The sequence below is a fragment of the Ahaetulla prasina genome, chromosome 7 (assembly GCF_028640845.1).
Source record: "Ahaetulla prasina isolate Xishuangbanna chromosome 7, ASM2864084v1, whole genome shotgun sequence".
In the NCBI taxonomy this organism is placed as follows: Eukaryota; Metazoa; Chordata; class Lepidosauria; order Squamata; family Colubridae; genus Ahaetulla; species Ahaetulla prasina.
Window position 1 is genome coordinate 9,613,266 of NC_080545.1, and position 19,892 is coordinate 9,633,157.

The 19,892-nt window shown below is 44.7% G+C and overlaps 1 protein-coding gene across 1 annotated transcript; it reads right to left on the reverse strand.

Annotated features, from left to right (window-relative positions):
* Positions 1 to 2: 2 nt before the first annotated feature.
* Positions 3 to 19,323, reverse strand: PMPCB (peptidase, mitochondrial processing subunit beta). The gene is made up of 13 exons (XM_058190570.1): positions 19,175 to 19,323; positions 17,492 to 17,632; positions 16,251 to 16,337; positions 12,932 to 13,061; positions 10,912 to 11,110; positions 8,640 to 8,719; positions 7,389 to 7,501; positions 5,523 to 5,666; positions 3,532 to 3,692; positions 3,011 to 3,096; positions 1,908 to 1,996; positions 1,029 to 1,104; positions 3 to 320 (listed from the first exon to the last, which is right to left on the reverse strand). The coding sequence occupies exons 1-13, from the start codon at positions 19,271 to 19,273 to the stop codon at positions 256 to 258; spliced, it is 1,470 nt and encodes a 489-aa protein (XP_058046553.1). The 5' UTR covers positions 19,274 to 19,323; the 3' UTR covers positions 3 to 255.
* Between the last annotated feature and the right edge of the window lie 569 nt (positions 19,324 to 19,892).

Genomic DNA, 19,892 nt, shown 5'->3' on the forward strand with positions numbered 1-19,892 from the left:
ACTTCCGTTTTGGTTTTTTATTTTTTTTTCTAGATTTCCCTGCGTTGTCGGTTCGATCGAACAGATCATCGGGGGAGCAGCGGCGTCTTGTCCCGGAAAAGCCAAGCGGTGATCAGGATGACTTTATTTTAAAAAGTCTGCCGTTCGGTGGAAAGGGAATAAAAACCATCCCTTCTAGTCCTGAATGTTTTAACTATTGTCACAAAATTTCTGAAGTGTCTTCTTAAGTCTCCCAAGAGAGCTCGCTGAAAGATTTCAGTCGCGAAGCCAATACATGCCGCTGCAGAGTCGGTCGTAATCTGGGAGCTGTTCAAGAGGCCCTGGAATAAGAAAAAGGAAGCTTATTAACTCGTATCAAAGCTTGCAAAATGTAGTGTGGTGGTCTAGAAGTGGAGCTCTCGCCTCACAATCGGGAGGCTGTGAGTTCAATCCTAGATATTTCTCTCTCTGGGCACAGTGAGAATATATCTGCTGAAAAAAACTCCACATTGGCAACAAGGAAGGGCATCCGGCCAGTAAACACTCAGCTCCATTTAGTTGCCCAAGATTCCACCCCGCAAGGGATTACAGACTCTTTAAAAGAAGATGATGAAAGCTTGCAAAATGTATAAAAAACTAAACTACAGGCAGTCCTCGACTTACAAACAGTTCATTTAGTGACCATTCAAAGTTACAAAAGCACTGAAAAATGTAACTAACGGCCATTTTTCACCGTCACAATCTTTGCCGCATCACCTGATCAAAATTCAGAGGTTTGGCAACCGACTCAGATTTACGACGGTCGCAGTGTCCCGAGGTCACACGATCCCCTTTTTTTTGTGACAACCTGACGAGCAAAGTCAAGGGGGAAGCCGGATTCACTTAACAACCGGGTTACCAACTTATCCACTGCAGTGATTCGCTTAACGACGGTGGCAAGGCAGGCCGTAATATGGGGCAAAACTCACACAACAAATGTCTCGCTTAGCGACGGAAATGGGCTCAACCGTCGTAAGTCGAGGACTACCAGTGCATAATTAAATACTTACCCACTGCTGCAACCGCGGGGCGCTTATTATAGATGTACTTGGTGCATACTTCCTTGACTGTCTGAGCATTAACGGCCTGAAATTGGAAATAAGAGTGATTTTGAACAAAATTTAAAGTGCAAATTGAACAACTCGCAGCCCAGCAACTGACCTTCATGTTTTGTAGACAAAAAAGGCCAAAACTTTTTACAGAAGGAAAACTACAATTGTGTCACACCACACACAAACTAAGAAGGGGAAAACACGAGGAGGAAGTTGTGTTGGGTACATTCGTCGCCTTGGGTTATTTGTAAAAAAAAATAAAGCTGGAACATAAGCTTTTACAAGAAGGGGAATTTACCATTGTATCACACCACACATGAAGAATTGTGTCACACCACACAAACGAAGAAGGGCTGATAAACGCTGGCAAAGCTGGCTCTCGGCCCAACCCACCTCACAGGGTTGTTGTTGTGGGAAGAATAGGAGGTGAAAGGTATGTTGGGTATGTTTGCCGCCTTGGCTTATTTGTAAAAATAAAGGAGGGATACAAGCTTTTAGAGAAGGGAAATTTACAATTTGTGTCACACCACACCAAACTAAGAAGGGCTGATAATGCTGGTAACGTTCTCTCTCTCAACCCAACCCACCTCGCAGGGTTGTTGTGGAGAGAATAGGAGGGGGAAGTTGTGTTGGGTACGTTCGCCGTCTTGAGTTATCATTAAAAGTTAACAAAGGCGGGCTACAAATAAGTAAGTCAATAAATACATAACTATTTTAAATAAAAAAAGATTTCCCTTCAGCCGGCGGAAGGTCTCACAATGAGAAGATTTACATCTAACACACCTGGTACACAATTGGACAGATTTATGAACGCACGAATCAAAAGACAGTCCTTACTTCGATTCTTGCTTCCAGTTCGGGAATGGGGATCCGGCGATTGTAACACAACATTTGCCGTCCGATGTCTTCACAAATGGGAGTGGAACCTAAGATGACAGATGCTTAGCATGCCTGTAAATCAGTGGTGAAATCCATTTTTTTTTACTACCGATTCTGTGGGAGCGGCTTGGTGGGCGCGGTGTGGCTTGATGGGCATGGCAGGAGAAGGATATTGCAAAATCTCCATTCTCACCCCACTCCAGGGTGAGGATACTGCAAAATCTCTATTCCCACCCCATTCCAGGATAAGGATACTGAAGATCCCCATTCCCTTCCCATTCCGGGGGAAGGATACTGCAAAATCTCCATTCTCTCCCACTCCTGGGGGAAGGATACTGCAAAATCTCCGTTCCCTCCCACTCCTGGGGGAAGGATACTGCAAAATCCCCATTCCCTCCCCATTTCAGGGAAAGGATACTGCAAAATCTCCATCCCCTCCCACTCCTGGGGGAAGGAAACTGCAAAATCCCCATTTCCTCCCACTCCTGCGGGAAGGATACTGCAAAATCCCCATTCCCACTCCACTCTGGGGGAAGGATACTGCAAAATCCCCATTCCCTCCCACTCCAGGGGAAGGATACTGCAAAATCCCCATTCCCTTCCACTCCTGGGGGAAGGATACTGCAAAATCAGACAGAGATGGTATTCGCCAGTTCTCCAAACTGCTCAAAAAAAATTTTTTTTTAAATTTGAATTTATATCCCGCCCTTCTCCGAAGACTCAGGGCGGCTTACACTATGTTAAGCAATAGTCTTCATCCATTTGTATATTATATACAAAGTCAACTTTTATTGCCCCCAACAATCTGGCTCCTCATTTTACCTACTTTATAAAGGATGGAAGGCTGAGTCAACCTTGGGCCTGGTGGGGCTTGAACCTGCAGTAATTGCAAGCAGCTGTGTTAATAACAGACTGTCTTAGTCTGTTGAGTTAGTTGAGGCCCTAATTTCCACTATTGGTTCTCCAGAACCCATCAGAACCTGCTGGATTTCACCCCTGCTATAAATGAATTAAACAGCAAGGAGGGGTGGGGATAAACCCCAACCAACTATAGATCATACCGTCTAGTTGTAACAGCATATTTGTCTTCAGGAGATTCTTCGCCCGGGCTACTTCACTTTCGTTAACACTGGTGCACAGACGTATCCTGTAAGAGAAAGATGACAAGTGATTGACAGCTGCCATTTCACTTTGTAGGGTTTGGCTTGGTTTGGTTTTCCCCGGGGCCTATTAAAACAATTTGTCCCATAAGGCTTAAAACAGACCAGCAACAGTGTTTCATCTTTGCCGGAAAACAATGTTGTAGCTGTGTCTTCTGCTCCGTCTTCTGCTTTGTGTACGTCTTTGTTTTTGTGGCTTCTGGACGTTTGCCAGGAAGGGCCTTTGGCAGTTTGCCTAATTGGACTAAGGTTTGGGAGATAACTGAGGAATTTGTGTTGGGAGGCATTTGTTTTACTTTGAGTTGAATGACGCTGGGAATGAAGTAATTCCCAGCTGTTCGAATAAAGTTTGTTTTTTCCACGGACTAAGTTTATTACTACCTACTTGGGCCTGGGTCACAATACAAAGTTACTTTCCTCACCATTCCCTCTGAACATAGTGCATCATATCCTCTAAAGTGGCTCCTTCGCAAACCATATATAGACCCCACAGCCCTGTATCCGTGTAGCACGTGTTGAAAGACTGGAAGCTGTGACAAAGGTTGCCGTGACACGCAGCTTGGGCGAGCTTGCTGGACAGGTTCTGTTCAAAGAGAGAAGGAAGAAAAAACCTTTTAAATAGAGCTTAGAAAAACTGAAAAGGTTCGGCCCATAATCACCCCTTCCCAATTTGTAAGACCATATCTATGGCAGGGGTTCATTGATTTCAAACTCGATTTCAAACTCGATTTCATTGAGGCCGCATCAGGGTTGTGTTTGACCTTGGGGATAGTGGTGAAATCCTCCGTGGTTTACGAATGCGGAAAAAGGAGGTCTTAAGAAGGTAAGTAGAACCGCGGAAGGGGTGTGTAGGGGAACAGGTGTGCCGCGCAATTTAGAATATAAATCGCGTGGCACAGCTGATCGTTGGAAATACTGGTTTGAACGAACTGATAGCTTTTTTAACTACTGGTTCGCCTGAACCGGTAGCTTTTTTAAACTACCAGTTCGCCTGAACTGGTAGCTTTTTTTTACTACCGGTTCGCCCGAACTCATGCAAACCGGTAGCATTTCACCCCTGCTTGGAGGGTTTGTGTGTGGCCACCTTGATGTCACTCGTGTCAGGGGTGCTTGTGGTGGCCCGAGCACTCGCGGCCCTCCCGAACTCCATTTTCATTGGCAGAGGGTTGGAGGATGCTGTCGCAGCCGAAAACGGAACTCAGGGGGGCTGCATGTAGCCCTCCTGAGCTCAGTTTTTGCTGGCAGAGGCACTGCAGGCCAGTCCTTCGCTGTTTCCAGGGCAGCCCCGCGGGCCAGATCTAAGCATCCCTTGGGCTGGATCCGTGCCCCGGGCCTTGAGTTTGACACCCCCAATCTATGGGTAGGGAAAAGTGAGGGAAAGAAAAAGGGAACAAGAAGGGGGAAAAAAAGACATTGACTTCCGACTCCCTTTGGTGCAGTAGAATAAGGCCTTAACATCAAAACCTCAACTTTTTATTTTTACATAATAGTATAAATTAGCCATTTCTAGAACAACAAAGTTTTCAGTAAAACCCAAAATCAGTTTCCTTTTTTTTCCACCTCAAGCAAAAAGTCCAGAAACGGTTTCCAAGTAGAAATAAATGTATTTGTATTTTCATAAACATTATAGGTTGAAAGATTATTATTACATATATGCAGTGGTTCTCTGGCTGCGCAGGCGTGCCATCCATGCCAAAAGGAAGCATACGGTAAGTAGAACAGTACACGGGGTGATCAGCTGTGGCACGCAAAAAAAAAGGCTCTGACGATCCCGCGGTTCAGCTGGGATCGTCAGAGCCTTTTAAAAGCATTTTTTTAACAACCTCTTCAGCTGAAGAGGTTGTAGAAAAAATGCTTTTAAAAGTAAAAAAAAAAGCCCCTGACAATCAGGCAACTCAGCTGAGATCGTCAGAGTCTTTTTTTTTAACCTTTTAAAAGCATTTTTTTAACAACCTCTTCGGCCGAAAAATGCTTTTAAAAGTAAAAAAAAAGCCTCTGACAATCAGGCAACTCAGCTGGGATCGTCACATTCTTTTTTTTAACCTTTTAAAAGCATTTTTTTAAACAACCTCTTCAGCCGAAAAATGCTTTTAAAAGTAAAAAAAAAAAATATCTGATGATCGCATGGCTCAGCTGAGCATGGGCCAGGGAGGAGGAGTGGGGGCAGGGATTTTTGCTACCGGTTCTCCAAACCACCCGCCACCATCGCTACCGGATGTTCATTGACCCAGACAATACACTGTTTAGTAGGCACTTAGGTATGTTAAAGAAAAAACTATAAATAAAATTATAAAATAAATAAAAGCGTTTGTATTTTTTTTTCCCTTTGATCAAATTAGTCAATTTTGCCATCTCTGCTAACGCAAATTCACAAATTTTTTAAAGCTGCCCAGTAAGCTCAGCGCCAACTCACCATTCCCCCGCCGAAAGAGCGATCCCAGTTGCCAATGAGCGTGTTGGCCACCATCAGAGGAATGGTGTTTGGGTGACACCAGCCAGCTGCTTCCACCGCAATGGCCAGGTGGGCCAGAGGCATTTTATCGTCTCGCACTCGGATCTGATCAACCGGGACACAGGAACGCAATGAACAAAGCGGCCCAGGGAACTTAAGACCTAATAGCCATTCCCGAAAAATTACAGTTTTGCAATCGAATGAATACTAAAACTTGCAAGTTTCTTCCAGTAACTCAATTAAGCAGTAATCCACAAGCCCTTGGAAGACCTGAAGACCAGTGGCGGGTTTCAATTTTTTTTTTACTATCGGTTCTGTGGGTGTGGCTTGGTGGGCGTGGCATGGCTTGGTGGGCGTGGCAGGGGAAGGATACTGTAAAATCTCCATTCCCTCCCCACTCCAGGGGAAGGATACTGTAAAATCTCCATTCCCTCCCCACTCCAGGGGAAGGATACTGTAAAATCTCCATTCCCTCCCCACTCCAGGGGAAGGATACTGTAAAATCTCCATTCCCTCCCCATTCCAGGGGAAGGATACTGTAAAATCTCCATTCCCTCCCCACTCCAGGGGAAGGATACTGCAAAATCCCCATTTCATCCCGATCAGCTGGGACTCGGGAGGCAGAGAATAGATGGGGGCGGGGTCAGTCAGAATTTTTACTACCGGTTCTCCGAACTACTCAAAATTTCCACTACTGGTTCTCTAGAACTGGTCAGAACCTGCTGAAACCCACCTCTGCTGAAGACCCAGATAGGAGACAAATGTTTTTAGGGAAAATTGATCTATGTGGTGGCTAAAAGTTGATACTCAATCTCCAATCAAGTTAAGGATATAGTAAAGTAGGAGTTTGCAGAAAATAACATGAAATGAACTAGAAACCAGGAGACTAGTGAGTTCAAACTCCAGCCTCAGGTATCAAATCCTACTGGGTGGCTGTGGGCCAATCACCAGGAGACAAGTTCTAGTTCCATCTTAGGCATGAAAGCCAGCTAGGGGACTTTGAGCCAATCAACAGGCAGACCTCTGCCTAAAACCAGGAGATGGTGAATTGTAGTCCCACCTCAGGCATGAAAGCCAGATGGGTGACTTCGGGCCAATTACCAGGAGACAGTGAGATCTAGTCCCACCCTAGTCATGAAAACCAGCTGGGTGACTTTGAGTCGATCACCAGGAGATGGTGGGTTCTAGTCCTGCCTTTGGCATGAAAGCCAGCTGGGTGACTTTGGGCCCATCACTCTCTCATAGCCCAACCTCCCTCACCAGGTTATTGTGGTGAAAACAGGAAGAGGAAGGAGTATTACAAATGTTCACTGCCTTGAGTTACTTATAAAATAAAAAAAAGGCGGGATAAAAACCTAATAAATTAAAAAAAATGAATATAAAAATAATAAAACAAAAAAGTGAACTAGTGATGCATGCAGTTCCAAGGCTTAAACTGCATTGAAAGAAATAAGCTACCCTTCTCAAACTTCTCTGCAGTTTTCAGTCAGGCAAAAAGCTACGCTAACCAATTCTTCTATTATGCTATCAATCGTAATTTTTGAGGCTGTTGTGTCTCAGGCCCCGAGTGGTGTGGTGGCCTAGAGGTGGAGCTCTTGTCTCACAATCAGGAGGCTGTGAGTTCGATCCTAGGTAGAGGCAGATATTTCTCTCTCTCTCTGGGCACAAGGAGAATATATCTGCTGAACAAAACTCCGCATTGGCGACAGGCAGGGCATCCCGCCAGTAAACACTCACTAGCTCCATTCAATTGCCCAGACTCCACTCCGCAAAGGATTAGGGGGTCTTTAAAAGAAGACCCCTTTGAGAAAAAAAACCTCCACTTACTTCACTGCCGGTGAACTGGCAAGGGGGCAAAACCGGAGCGCTTTCTTTCTTAATGGACGGCAAGTTGCCAAAATGGTATTTTGCCAGCTCAAGCAATTCCCCATGAGCTACTCCTAAATCGGCAACATATGGATTAGAACGACACAGACAGATTGCAGAAGGAAATTTTCAGAATTTTCCATTTAGAAGCAAAAATTATAATAATAAAGGAGAATATTTGTAGCTCAGGATTGAACTGAGGGGTCCTTCGTGGTCTCTTGAGCTTGATTGTTTTCTTGCAGATGTTCTGTCATCCAAACTAGGTAACATCATTGGTGCTACAGTACAGTACAGCGTTACTGATGATGTTACCTAGATAAGTAATGAAACGCCTGCAAGAAAACAACCAAGCTCAGAGAGAATCAAGATCCACTCATTAGAATAACTGGCTGACTACATCATACTTTAATTATTCTATCTGTCCAATTCTCCTTGGTCTGGTTCAGGTAGCACCATAACAGTTGCTATATACCGTATTTTTCAGAGTACAAGACGCTTCGGACTATAAGACGCACCTACCTTTTTGGGAAAGGAAAAGAAGGGGAAAAAAAACCTGCCTCCCAGCAATTTGCCTCCTTGCAGCAAACAGCAGAGGCCCACACGGCAATAGGCCATGGCAATCCCTGTGGCCTGAAACAGCTGAGGATCGGGAGGCGGTCCAACTGACAATCAGCTGCTTGTGCTAATCAGGCTGTGCTGAAGCTGAAAGGGGCTGTTTGCTGCAAGGAGGTAAATTGCTGGGAGGCAGAGGCCAAAAGGTGGGAGCCGGCAGGTGGGAGGGGCTACATTCAATGTATAAGACGCACCCAAATTTTCACTCTCTTTTAGGGCGCGGCGAAGGTGGAAAGTGCGTCTTATACTCTGAAAGATACGGTATTTTAAAATCAGTCTTTTTTTTTTTAAATAAAAATTGAAGATCATGCATCACCGTAACATAAATGTTTTCCAAGACTTTCCATCTTTCCCCCTACAACTCTCTACATTAAACAAAAGGGAAAATCATTAATTCCGTACAGTATTAATTTTTTGTTTCTTTATAGTCAATTGCCCGTATTTAATCCTCGTTCCCGGCTAAGGGCCAACAGCTTCGGAGTATCGGTTTTTAGACTTTTTTTTTTAAAAAAAACTAACGACGATGCTAAGCAGCAAGGAAAAGAAACCTAAAATAAACCATGCTTATATTACAGATCAACAGCACTGCGTCACACCAACCTCCTGCAGACGCCAGCACAATTCTTGGTCCTTTGTAATGCGTTGTTATATATTCCACCAAATCATTGCGGTTAATGGACCTAAAACATGAGTGAAACCAAGGAATGAAAAAAAAAACCTCACCAAAGGGAAAAAAAAAGAGAGCAAAACCACTATTATAAATACAGGTCGTCCTTGACTTACTACAGTTCATTTAGAATTGTTTCCTGAAAAGCCCAATCCCAGTTCACTACAGGAAGGGCCGATCACCTCCAAGGTGTGGCTTCACTCCCAAGTCGACCCTGCGTTCTGAGCTGTTCTCGTCTTCTGGCAGCTCTGTGCATGCGCATACTGGGAACGGGCTCCAGCTGTTCCTCTGCCTCACTGCTATCTCCCACTCTGACTCCGACGCAAAGCCCTCGTCTGAGCTTTCCCAACCCCCAGGACTGGCCCATGTTTCTCTCCAACTGTCGTGTCCCACTCCTCCGCTGACGGCCGGGTCAGGGAAATCTGAATCAGGCGTGCCTCTGCAGCTCTGCCAAAGTCCTAGCAAAGTCCTCAGGGCAGGCAGGAGACCAGAAAGTGACTTCAGCAAGATATGTTTAGACTTTGCCTGACTCAGAGACTGCCAGAAAGCAGATCCTTTATATAGGCCATGGGGTGTGGCTCCATGACTCAGCACTTATCCAGGCCTGCCCCTCCCTTCCTTCTGTTGCCTCCGCCTATCAAGTCTTCTGACGCGAGGGTCACTCCAGTCTGCAGCTGTTGGCAATTGACCTCCCTCAGGCTCACATGCTGTGGAGGAGGGGGAGGGGTCTAGTTGCTCCGTTTGCCTGGGCATGGAGCCAGAGCTGGGGGCTGGAGATACTTCCTCCTCTTCAGCCTGTCTGGGCATGGAGCCAGGGCTGGGGCCAGGAGGCATACTAGGACATTCCTCCGTGTTCGGAAGCAGATAAGAAGGCCCCGGCTGTGGTGAGATCGGACGAGACACAACACCAACCTCCTCATTGTCTGACTCTGCTGCCAGCTCTACTGGCCGCCCGGTGGGCCACAACAGTCTTGACTGTTTAAAAGCGTAACACCCAAGCCCAAATGACTAAGCGTATAACCCTGTTGAAAAACTACAACCAACCAGTAAGCGGGCTTGAGAGTGTTCGCATTGTCATTTGCTTTTGCACAAGCAGCATCAAATAAAAAGAGGGAGAATAGTTTTTAAACTCAGGGGCCTCTGGTGGCTCAACAGACTAATGCAGTCTGTTATTAACAGCAGCTGCTTGCAATTACTGCAGGTTCAAGTCCCACCAGGTCCAAGGTTGACTCAGCCTTCCATCCTTTACAAGGTAGGTAAAATGAGGACCCAGATTGTTGGGGGCAATAAGTTGACTTTGTATATAATATACAAATGGATGAAGACTATTGCTTGACATAGTGTAAGCCGCCCTGAGTCTTTGGAGAAGGGCGGGATATAAATGCAAATAAAAAAAAAAAAATAGGGCGTCATGTCCCAAATTCTAAACGCTACTTTTTTTAAAAAAAGCAGTGCTTATTGGCACTTAACGTGCTTCTCATATTCAAACATAAATGGTCCAGAAAGGCTTACAAATGTTTTATCTAACTATTTTCTTTGATTTCCCACTGGAAGATCCAGAATTTGTAATTTGTATGCCAAAGGGCCACAGAGGATCCTGCAGACTCCTTGACGGTCAGTCTCTGACTTAAAAGAACAGGAGCTGAGAGGGTGAGACCTACTGTTGTGGCCTGTCGGCCGCCGGCCCATCCAGCAACCAAATCAGAGGAGGAGGAGGAGGAATGGGAGCCAGGGCCAGCATCAAGGCAACCTGAGAGCTCTGAGGGGGAAGAGGGAATGGAGCTGTCAGAGAGAGAGAGAGGTGGAGCCTGGGCCGTCCGTCAGCCCTCAGATGGAGAGTCAACAGCCCCCAGGTCTGGAGGTGACTGATGAGGAAGAGGAGGAACAGCTGGGCCCAGTGCCTGATGCGTGGCTACACAGAAGGCAGAGGAGAGAAGAGCAGTGGAAATCTATGGGCCGGTCCTTGGGAAGGAAGAGACACGGCTGTTAGCAAAGCCCCATCCCAGCTCAGGGGATAAAAGGCAGGGGACTGGAGATGAATAGATGTGGTAAACAACTATTCATCTTCCGGCCAGCCGGCCAGACTTATTAGCCGGCATTGAGAGAGAAACTTTTTGCTGGGGCTGCTGGCGCTCCTAATAAAGGAATCTTTGAGTTAACTTTAGAGAGTTTGTCATGTTTGGAGAACTGGGTCAGAACACTTACTTAATGTTCTCGGTGGGTCCTAAAATCGTCCGTCCCAGGGCTGTGTTTTGGTAAGCGGTGGCGTGAAGATAATCAAAGACCACTTCCTGTAGGTTGGTCTCCACTTCCTGCATTTCCCGAAGGATCACGCCTCGTTCCCGCTCAATCTCGGCCTCCCCCAAGGTGCTGTTCTGTATGATGTCAGCAAGAATCTCGACCGCTAAAGTCAAAAGGACAGACAGAATAAAATATATATACATACACTGTTACAACATACAAAAGAATGCCACTTAATTCTAATAAGCTAAGGGCATTTTTAATTGGGGGAATTATTAAACATAGGTAGTCTTCCAATAGTTCATTTAGTGACTGTTCGAAGCTATAATGGCACTGAAAAAAGCGACATGAGCGTTTTTCACACTTACGACCGTTGCAGCATGCCCGTGGTCACGTGATCAAAAGACAGACGCTTAGCAATTGACTCATATTTACAATAGTTGCAGTATCCCCAGGGCCATGTGATCCCCTTTGGCAGTTTTATCCATCTATCTGTCGTGTCCCACTCCTCCGCTGACGGCCGGGTCAGGGAAATCCGAATCAGGTGTGCCTCCACAGCTCTGCCAAAGTCCTAGCAAAGTCCTCAGGGCAGGCAGGAGACCAGAAAGTGACTTCAGCAAGATATGTTTAGACTTTGCCTGACTCAGAGAATGCCAGAAAGCAGATCCTTTATATAGGCCATGGGGTGTGGCTCCATGACTCAGCACTTATCCAGGCCTGCCCCTCCCTTCCTTCTGTTGCCTCCGCCTATCAAGTCTTCTGACGCGAGGGTCACTCCAGTCTGCAGCTGTTGGTAATTGACCTTCCTCAGGCTCACATGCTGTGGAGGAGGGGGAGGGGTCTAGTTGCTCCGTTTGCCTGGGCATGGAGCCAGAGCTGGTGGCTGGAGGTATTTCTTCTTCCGTGTTCGGAAGCAGATAAGAAGACCCCGGCTGAGGTGAGATTGGACGAGACACAACACTATCAAGTCTTTCCAAGGATCTGGGTTAGGAAAATCTGGATTTCGGATGGTGTTAAAAGGGATCGTCACAGGATGTAAGCTGTTCCAAGCAAAGCTGCCTTTTGCAATTGACCGATGGGGAATTTTGTCAATGCCGATGGCGTTCAAGTGGTGCTCCAGTTGTTTTGGGATTGCACCCAAGTAGCCGGCTACTATTCGTACTGCCTTTCCTTTTATTTATTTTTATTTATTAAATGTACAGGTAGTCCTCAACTTATGACCAGAATTGAGTACGAAATTGATGTTTCTAAGTGAGACATCTGTTCAGTGAGTTTTTGCCCTGTTTTGCGACTTTTCTTGCCAATCGCTGAAGTCGTTAAATTAGGAACACAGTTGTTAAGTGAATCTGGCTTCGCCATTGACTTCGTTTGTCAGAAGGTCGCCAAAGGGGATCGATCATGTGACCCCGGGACACTGCAACCCTCATAAATGTGAACTAGTTGCCAAGCATCTGGATTTTGATCACGTGACCATGGGGATGTTGCAACAGTCGTAAGTGTGAAAAATGGTCAAAAGTCACTTTTTTCAGTGCCATCGTCATTTCAAACGGTCACTAGGTGAACTGTTGTAAGTCAAGGACTACCTCTATTTGTCACCCATCTTTGAGGAATGTTCTCAAATTCTCAATGGAATATGCGCAAGAAAGCATGGCTAGCATATAGTCCAACCCATATTTAATTTGTGGTTTGACAAGCAGAACTTTTTTTTTTGTCTTTTAATGACCCCATAATCCCTTGTGGGGTGGAGTCTGGGCAACTGAATGGAGCTGAGGGTTTACTGGCTGGATGCCCTTCCCTGTCGCCAATGCGGAGTTTTGTTCAGCAGATATATTCCCACTGTGCCCAGAGAGAGAGAAATATCTGCCTCTACCTAGGATCAAACTCACAGCCTCCCAATTGTGAGGCGAGCGCTCCACCTCTTGGCCGCCGCACCACTCGTTTGCCAAGCAGAACATAATGATAAATAATTTTAAGAAATAATTACCTCTCGGCAGGTCTTTCGAGAATGCCTTGGCGTAATACACCGTTTGTTCTCGCGAGGTGTACGCGTTAAGGTGAGCGCCCATGTTCTCAATCTCTAGCTCCAGGTCCAGCTGAGATCTTTTTTTCGTGCCCTGCGATTTAAGGATCTGTAATTATTTCAACGGGAGACGTGACAGAAATTGAAAAAAAAAAAAACATTATTGCCTGGGTCTTCCATCTTAGACCCACGCAGCAGGTGAGCACCTGTGATTTCAAAGGACTCTGGGAACTGCCAGCTCCGCCCTAAAAATTCTGACAGCTAAAAGAGGATACAGAATATTGTACGGTCCGGTGTAGATGGTATGAATGGCTTGAACACAGGAAAGATAAGGAAAACTGAACAACAGGGTAAAATCTGTATTGTAGATGAAATAAAGAAAATGTAGATGAATGTAGATGAAATGTAGACGAAATAAAGGAAGATAGACAATATAAAAGCAGAATAAGATAGAATTAAAATAGGTATAAACAGTAAGAAAGGACCGCTTTGAATAGCTGATAAGAAACCGTGATATGTATATAAATGTCGTATGTTTGTCTTGTGTTTTAATGTGTTCAAAATAAAAAACTTTTTATATAAAAAAAATTCTGACAGCTAAGAGGATACAGAATATTGTAAGGTCTGGTGTAGATGGTATGAATGGCTGGAACACAGGAAAGATAAGGAAAACTGAACAGGGTAAAATCTGTATGTAGATGAAATAAAGAAAATGTAGATGAATGTAGATGAAATGTACATGAAATAAAGGAAGATAGACAATATAAAAGCAGAATAAGATAGAATTAAAATAGGTATAAACAGTAAGAAAGGACCGCTTTGAATAGCTGATAAGAAACCGTGATATGTATATAAATGTCGTACGTTTGTCTTGTGTTTTAATGTGTTCAAAATAAAAAACTTTTTATATAAAAAAAATTCTGACAGCTAAAAGAGGATACAGAATATTGTAAGGTCTGGTGTAGATGGTATGAATGGCTGGAACACAGGAAAGATAAGGAAAACTGAACAACAGGGTAAAATCTGTATTGTAGATGAAATAAAGAAAATGTAGATGAATGTAGATGAAATGTAGACGAAATAAAGGAAGATAGACAATATAAAAGTAGAAAAAGATAGAATTAAAATAGGTATAAATAGTAAGAAAGGACCGCTTTGAATAGCTGATAAGAAACCGTGATATGTATATAAATGTCGTACGTTTGTCTTGTGTTTTAATGTGTTCAAAATAAAAAGCTTTTTATAAAAAAAAAAATTCTGACAGCTGACCTATTTGCAGGTAGCAAAAGCAGCGGAACAGATAGTGCATAAAATGTAGCCGGGGATTTGAGAGGCTGGGAATTTTGACAGCACTCAATGAGCCCTTAAACCAGGGGTGTCTGAACTTGGCCCCTTGAAGAGGTGGTGGACTTCAACTCCCAGAATTCCCCAGCCAGCCAGCATGAGCTATAAATATGAGCAAGTTGCTGGCTGGGGAATTCTGGGAGTTGAAGTTCGCTGTTCTTCAAGGGGCCAAGTTGGGACACCCCTGCCTTAAACAGATGCCAAAAATGGAGGATATTGGCCAAGCTGAAAATATCCATTTGCAATCATCAAAGTGCTGAAGTTTTTCCCCTGCTGGATCTTTTTTAGTTTTGCAGGGTGATGGCTAGCAGGATTGTTTCACATTATAGTAAAAAAAAAAAAAAGTAGAATTAGAATAGAGCTGGAAGGGACCTTGGAGGTCTTCTAGTCCAGCCCCCTGCTCAAGCAGGAGAACCTATACTATCTCAGACAAGTGGCTGTCCAGTTTCTTCTTAAAAACCTCCAGTGATGGACTGTGCCCACGGTTTCTGGAGGCAAGCTGTTCCACTGGTGAATTGTCCTCTCCGTTAGGAAGTTTCTCCTTAATTCCAGGTTGCTTCTCTCTTTGGTTAGTTTCCATCCATTGTTTCTTGCCTTGCCTTTTGGTGCTTTGGAGAATAATTTGACCCCCTCTTCTTTGGGGCAGCCCCTCCAATACTGGAATACTGTTATCACGTTGCCCCTAATTCTCCATTTCTTTAGACTAGCCAGACCCAAAACCTGCAGCTGTTCTTCGTACGGTTTTGTCTCCAGGCCTTTGATCGTCTTAGTTGCCCTTCTCTGAGCTTTTTCCAAAGTCTCAAATGCTGAGATAGAAGCCACAGCGGTGCCCTTAAAGCTCCATCTTTAACGGCACAGAGCTGGGGGCAAGATGCTGGCTCTGTAAACTGCTTAAGAGAGGATTGTAAAAGCACAGTGTAGCTGTTGTCTCTGTGCCCCGCGAGCCGGGCCCCCTGCCAGAAAGTGACTCGGAAAGTGAGGGGGAAGGGCCATCAGGACTTACCTCGGGAGCACCGGCTTCTCTGGCTCAGCTCCAGGAGCCAGAGGCAGGCCAGGTGGAGGAGATAACGAGGCCTCCATCCCCTGACTCCTTCCCACCCACCCACCCCGGCCATGCCTCCAGACCCAGCTGATGGCAATCAGGCCTGGCTGGACCCTAGGTTTCGTAGGCAGGAGAGGCGGGAACAACAGAAGCAGGGATGGGGCAGGCCTAGGAAGTGCTGAGTCATGGAGCCACACCCCACAGGATATAAAAGCAGCAAGGGCTGCTATGCCTCTTCATAGCAGGCAAATCAACTGTTTGACTAGAGCTGAAGTACTGCTTATTGACTCATCGGCATCAAGGGAGATAACAGAGACACTTGGCAGATGCTCGCTAGTTTGCTGCCAGAGCTGATAGTGCCGGCTAATTAAGTCATCGCTCAGACGGAGGCGAGGGGGACAGAACAGAAGCGGTATCAGGGGTGGCTTCTACTTACCTTTACTACTGGTTTACAATGGGGCCGCGCACAATGGGGTCGCGCGCATGCGCAGAAGCTTCCTGATGACATCCAGGTCAGTGGGCGGAGCCTCCCACCGGTTTTACTACCGGTTCTTGTGAACTGGTCCAAACCGGGAGCAACCCACCACTGCGCGGTATGTAAGTCTAAGTGCTATTGCTATTCTCTGTTTTTCATGGCTGCCCTCTGGACTTGGACAACATCTGACAGACATGCCTAATTACCAACCACCGTTATTCTGTGTTTTATCTCTCCCTTATTTCCTGGCTATTCAACACAGGCAACGGAACGCTTTTAATTTTTTAAGGATCCTCACTGGGCTTCCATACGGGTCCAGAAGAATTCTTGTAAAATAAAATAAAAAATGCTAGAAGCTACCTCGGGCTTTGCGTCGCACCCGGTCAAAAATCAATAAAAGGAATATTATGTTAAGAACTTGCCTTAAAAGCCATGTGCTCCAGGAAGTGAGCCGTTCCATTGTTTTTCTCGTTCTCATATCGGCTTCCAGCATCAATCCAAAGTCCCACCTGATTCAAAAGCACATTTTTTATTTTTTTTTACTAAAACAATAAAAATTCAGCTTCAATACATGGTGAAGAAACCACAGGCTGATTTTTGCTTCAGTGGTTAAAATTTTTTATCAAAAGAACTAGATGCAAAAGATAGTGTTTTCCTCCCGTGCCATCACTCTGCTGAACACATAATTCTCATAGCACTGCCTCGTTTCTCTTTTTTTCTACTATCTTCTCCTATTGGTTTCTTATGATTTATCAATTGGAATGTATTAATCATGATTAATAATTGTAAACTATGATTTATGATCTATGAACTATTACTTGCTGTTTAAATTACATTGCGAGTTTATGTACCAGAAACAATTCCTTGTGTGTCCAATCACACTTAGACAATAAAGACTTCTTCCTATCCTATCCTATCCTATCCTATCCTATCCTATCCTATTTCCATCCCATCCCATCCCATCCCAGTCTATATTCTGTTCTATTCTATTCAAATTTTATTCAAATTTTATTCTATAGAATGGAATGGAATGGAATGGAATGGAATGGAATGGAATGGAATAGAATAGAATAGAATAGAATAGAATAGAATAGAATAGAATAGAATAGAATAGAATAGAATAGAATAGAAAATATGGAATGGAATTCTTTATTGGCCAAGTGTGATTGGACAACACAAGGAATTTGTCTTGGTGCATATGCTCTCAGTGTACATAAAAGAAAAGATACGTTCATCAAGAATCATAAGGCACAACACTTAATGATAGTCATGGGGTACAAATAAGCAATCAAATCATGCTAGGAAACAATATCAATATAAATCGTAAGGATACAAACAACAAAGTTACAGTCACACAGTCATAAGTGGAAGGAGATGGGTGATGGGAACGATGAGAAGATTAATAGTAGTACATATTCTACTCTATTCTACTCTACTGTAATTCTAATTCTAATTCTAAACAAATGTTAGAATTTTGTAACAGCAAAGTCACTCCCCGGATTGTGCTGCGGAAGCTGGATGGGGCAAGAAGCATCAGGAGAAAATGTTCTTTCTGATAACAGGTCAGTCACGTAAGCACTATTTATGGCCACAACGGAACCTGGAATTTTAAATCATAAGTCACAAAAAGTCAGAAGCCTTTTTGCTGACAAAGGTCACTTACTGTACATGTTGTCAGTCCAGAATCTTCCGAAGCTACCCTCAGGCCATTGTCCAGAATCGAGACTTTTGTTTCGGGGACATTCACAACAATTTGGGGTGCTACTTTGGTAGCCCTATATCGGTTTCTCCCAAGATGAAGGGCCTAGTTTGGGGAAAAGAAAAAAAAAATAAGTAATACGTGAATAATAGGAGTTTTTAAAAAATTTGCAATGTCGTTTTATTTAAGAGAAATTAAAAGCGGGGGTGTCAAACTCAAGATCCGACCAGCGTTTTGGAAACAACGAACAACCAGCAGGCAGAACGTCTGCTATGCAGCCCTCCCAGGCTCCATTTTCGGCCGCAATGGCCTCCTGCAGCCCTCTGCCAGTAAAAACAGAGCTCGGGGAGGCCACGTGTGGCTTGCCCAGGCTTGTTGTGACCCAGGTCCAAGTAGGTAGTAGTAGACGCAATCAGTTCAAAAACAGACTTTATTAGAACAGCTGAGAATTAACTCATTCTCAGCGTAGTCCAAACTAAATCAAAACAAATTCTTTTTGTTTTGGCAAAAAGTTTTTTTTTTCTTGGCAAAAGTTCAAAAGCAGAAGACGCCGACAAGAAATAAATGCAGCAAGAGAAGGAGCAAGGCTATCAATGTTGTTTTCCGGCAAAGAGCTCAAACGCTGTTGCTGGTCTGTTTTAAGCCTTATGGGAGGGGCCAATCATCTCTTGGTCCTACTCCCGAGTCGTCCTGTTTGCCCGAGCTGCTCTTGCCTTCTGGCAGCTCTTCTCATGCGTGCATTAGGAGCCTGTTCCTCTGCCTCACGACTGTCAGCTTCTGGAGGCTCTGGAGTCCGCACATCAGGAAAGAAAGAAAGGAAAAAAGAAAGAGAGAAAGGGAGAGAGAGAGAAAGAAAGAAGGAAAAAAAGAAAGAAGGAAGGAAAAGGAAAAAAGAATCAAAGGAAGGAAGGAAGAAAAAAGAAAGGAAAAAGGAAAGGAAAGAAAAAAGAAAGAAAGAGAAAGGAAGGAAGGAAGGAATGAAGAAAAAAGGGAAGAAAAAAAGGAAAGAAGAAAGAAAGGGACAAAGAAAGAAAGGAAGGAAAAAGGAAAGGAAGAGAAAGGAAAAAGAAAGGAAGGAAGGAAGAAAGAGAAAGGAAAGAAAGAGAAAGGAAAAAAGAAAGAAGGAAGGAAAAGGAAAAAGAAAGAAATGGAAAAAGGAAGAAAGGAAAGAAAGAAAAAAGGAAAAAAGAAAAAGGAAAAAGGAAGGAAGGAAGGAAGGAAGGAAGGAAGGAAGGAAGGAAAGAAAGAAAGAAAGAAAGAAAGAAAGAAAGAAAGAAAGAAAGAAAGAAAGAAAGACCAACCAACCAACCAACCAACCAACCACTGGCCAATGTTATAGGGCAGGGGTCTACAAACGCTTGATTAAGGAATTCTGGGAGTTGAAGTTCACAAGTTGCCAAGTTTTTGGAGATCCTTTGCTAGAGGGGTTGGTAGACCTGAACCGCAAGAAACCGCTAGAGGGCACCATTACACCGCCGCCCTCTAGCCGTCTTCCGATATTCTATCCGCCCAGGCCGCCGCGATTCCCCCGCCAGGAGACTACATCTCCCAAAATGCAGCGCGCTCAAGGCCCGCCGCAAGTAAGAAAGCAGCCGAAGCGCTCCAGCCGGCTTTTCAAAGCCCGTCGCGGTGTGAATCGCCCCTTACCCGCTGTCCGAGGGTTGAGCACCGCGTGGTGAGCTGTCCCGGCCGAACCCAGAAAAGCTGCCGGCCCGCTCGGCAAGCGGCAGACACGGCCGCCGCCATCTTAGTTCGCAAGCGAAGGAATCGGCTGATGAGCACTTCCGGAAAGGAAAGTCACGTGATCCGCAGGTGGGCCGGCCTGAGCCACATGATTGACATTACAAAATGCTGGAGGCGTTTCCGGCAAGTTTTAAATTTGTTTATGAGCTTTTCTTTCAATTTCAATCTCACGTTAGGCAACCATCCGATAATAGTAGGAAGCCGCTTCTAGCAGATCACCCTCTCATGATTCACCATGAGGCTGCAAAAATCCCAAATTTGTGCATCCTCAGGATCTATTGATGCTTCCATGATCTTAGTGCAGGGGTCTCCAACCTTGGTCCCTTTAAGACTTGTGGACTTCAACTCCCAGAGTCCCTCAGCCAGCTTTGCTGGCTGAGGAACTCTGGGAGTTGAAGTCCACAAGTCTTAAAGGGACCAAGGTTGGAGACCTCTGTCTTAGTGTGTCCAAATGCGTTCAAATGCGTTGGAAGTTCAATTTATTTTAAAGCAATTCTGTTTTTTTTTAGGTTTTCATTCTCACAGGCTGAGCAGCGGTAAGGGCTTGACAAAAAGATCCCTGATAGACTTGGAACAATGGACCTGATTTCCTGACAGTTGAGAACAATTAACCTGTGGAACG

Coding starts and splice junctions, on each gene's coding strand:
- PMPCB (XM_058190570.1), bottom strand. CDS start 19,273: ATGGCGGCGGCCGTGTCTGCCGCTTGCCGAGCGGGCCGGCAGCTTTTC. Junction 13,062..16,250: donor TGGAGCACATGGCTTTTAAG/GCAAGTTCTTAA, acceptor CTTAAATCGCAG/GGCACGAAAAAAAGATCTCA. Junction 1,105..1,907: donor AACTGGAAGCAAGAATCGAA/GTAAGGACTGTC, acceptor TTCCAATTTCAG/GCCGTTAATGCTCAGACAGT.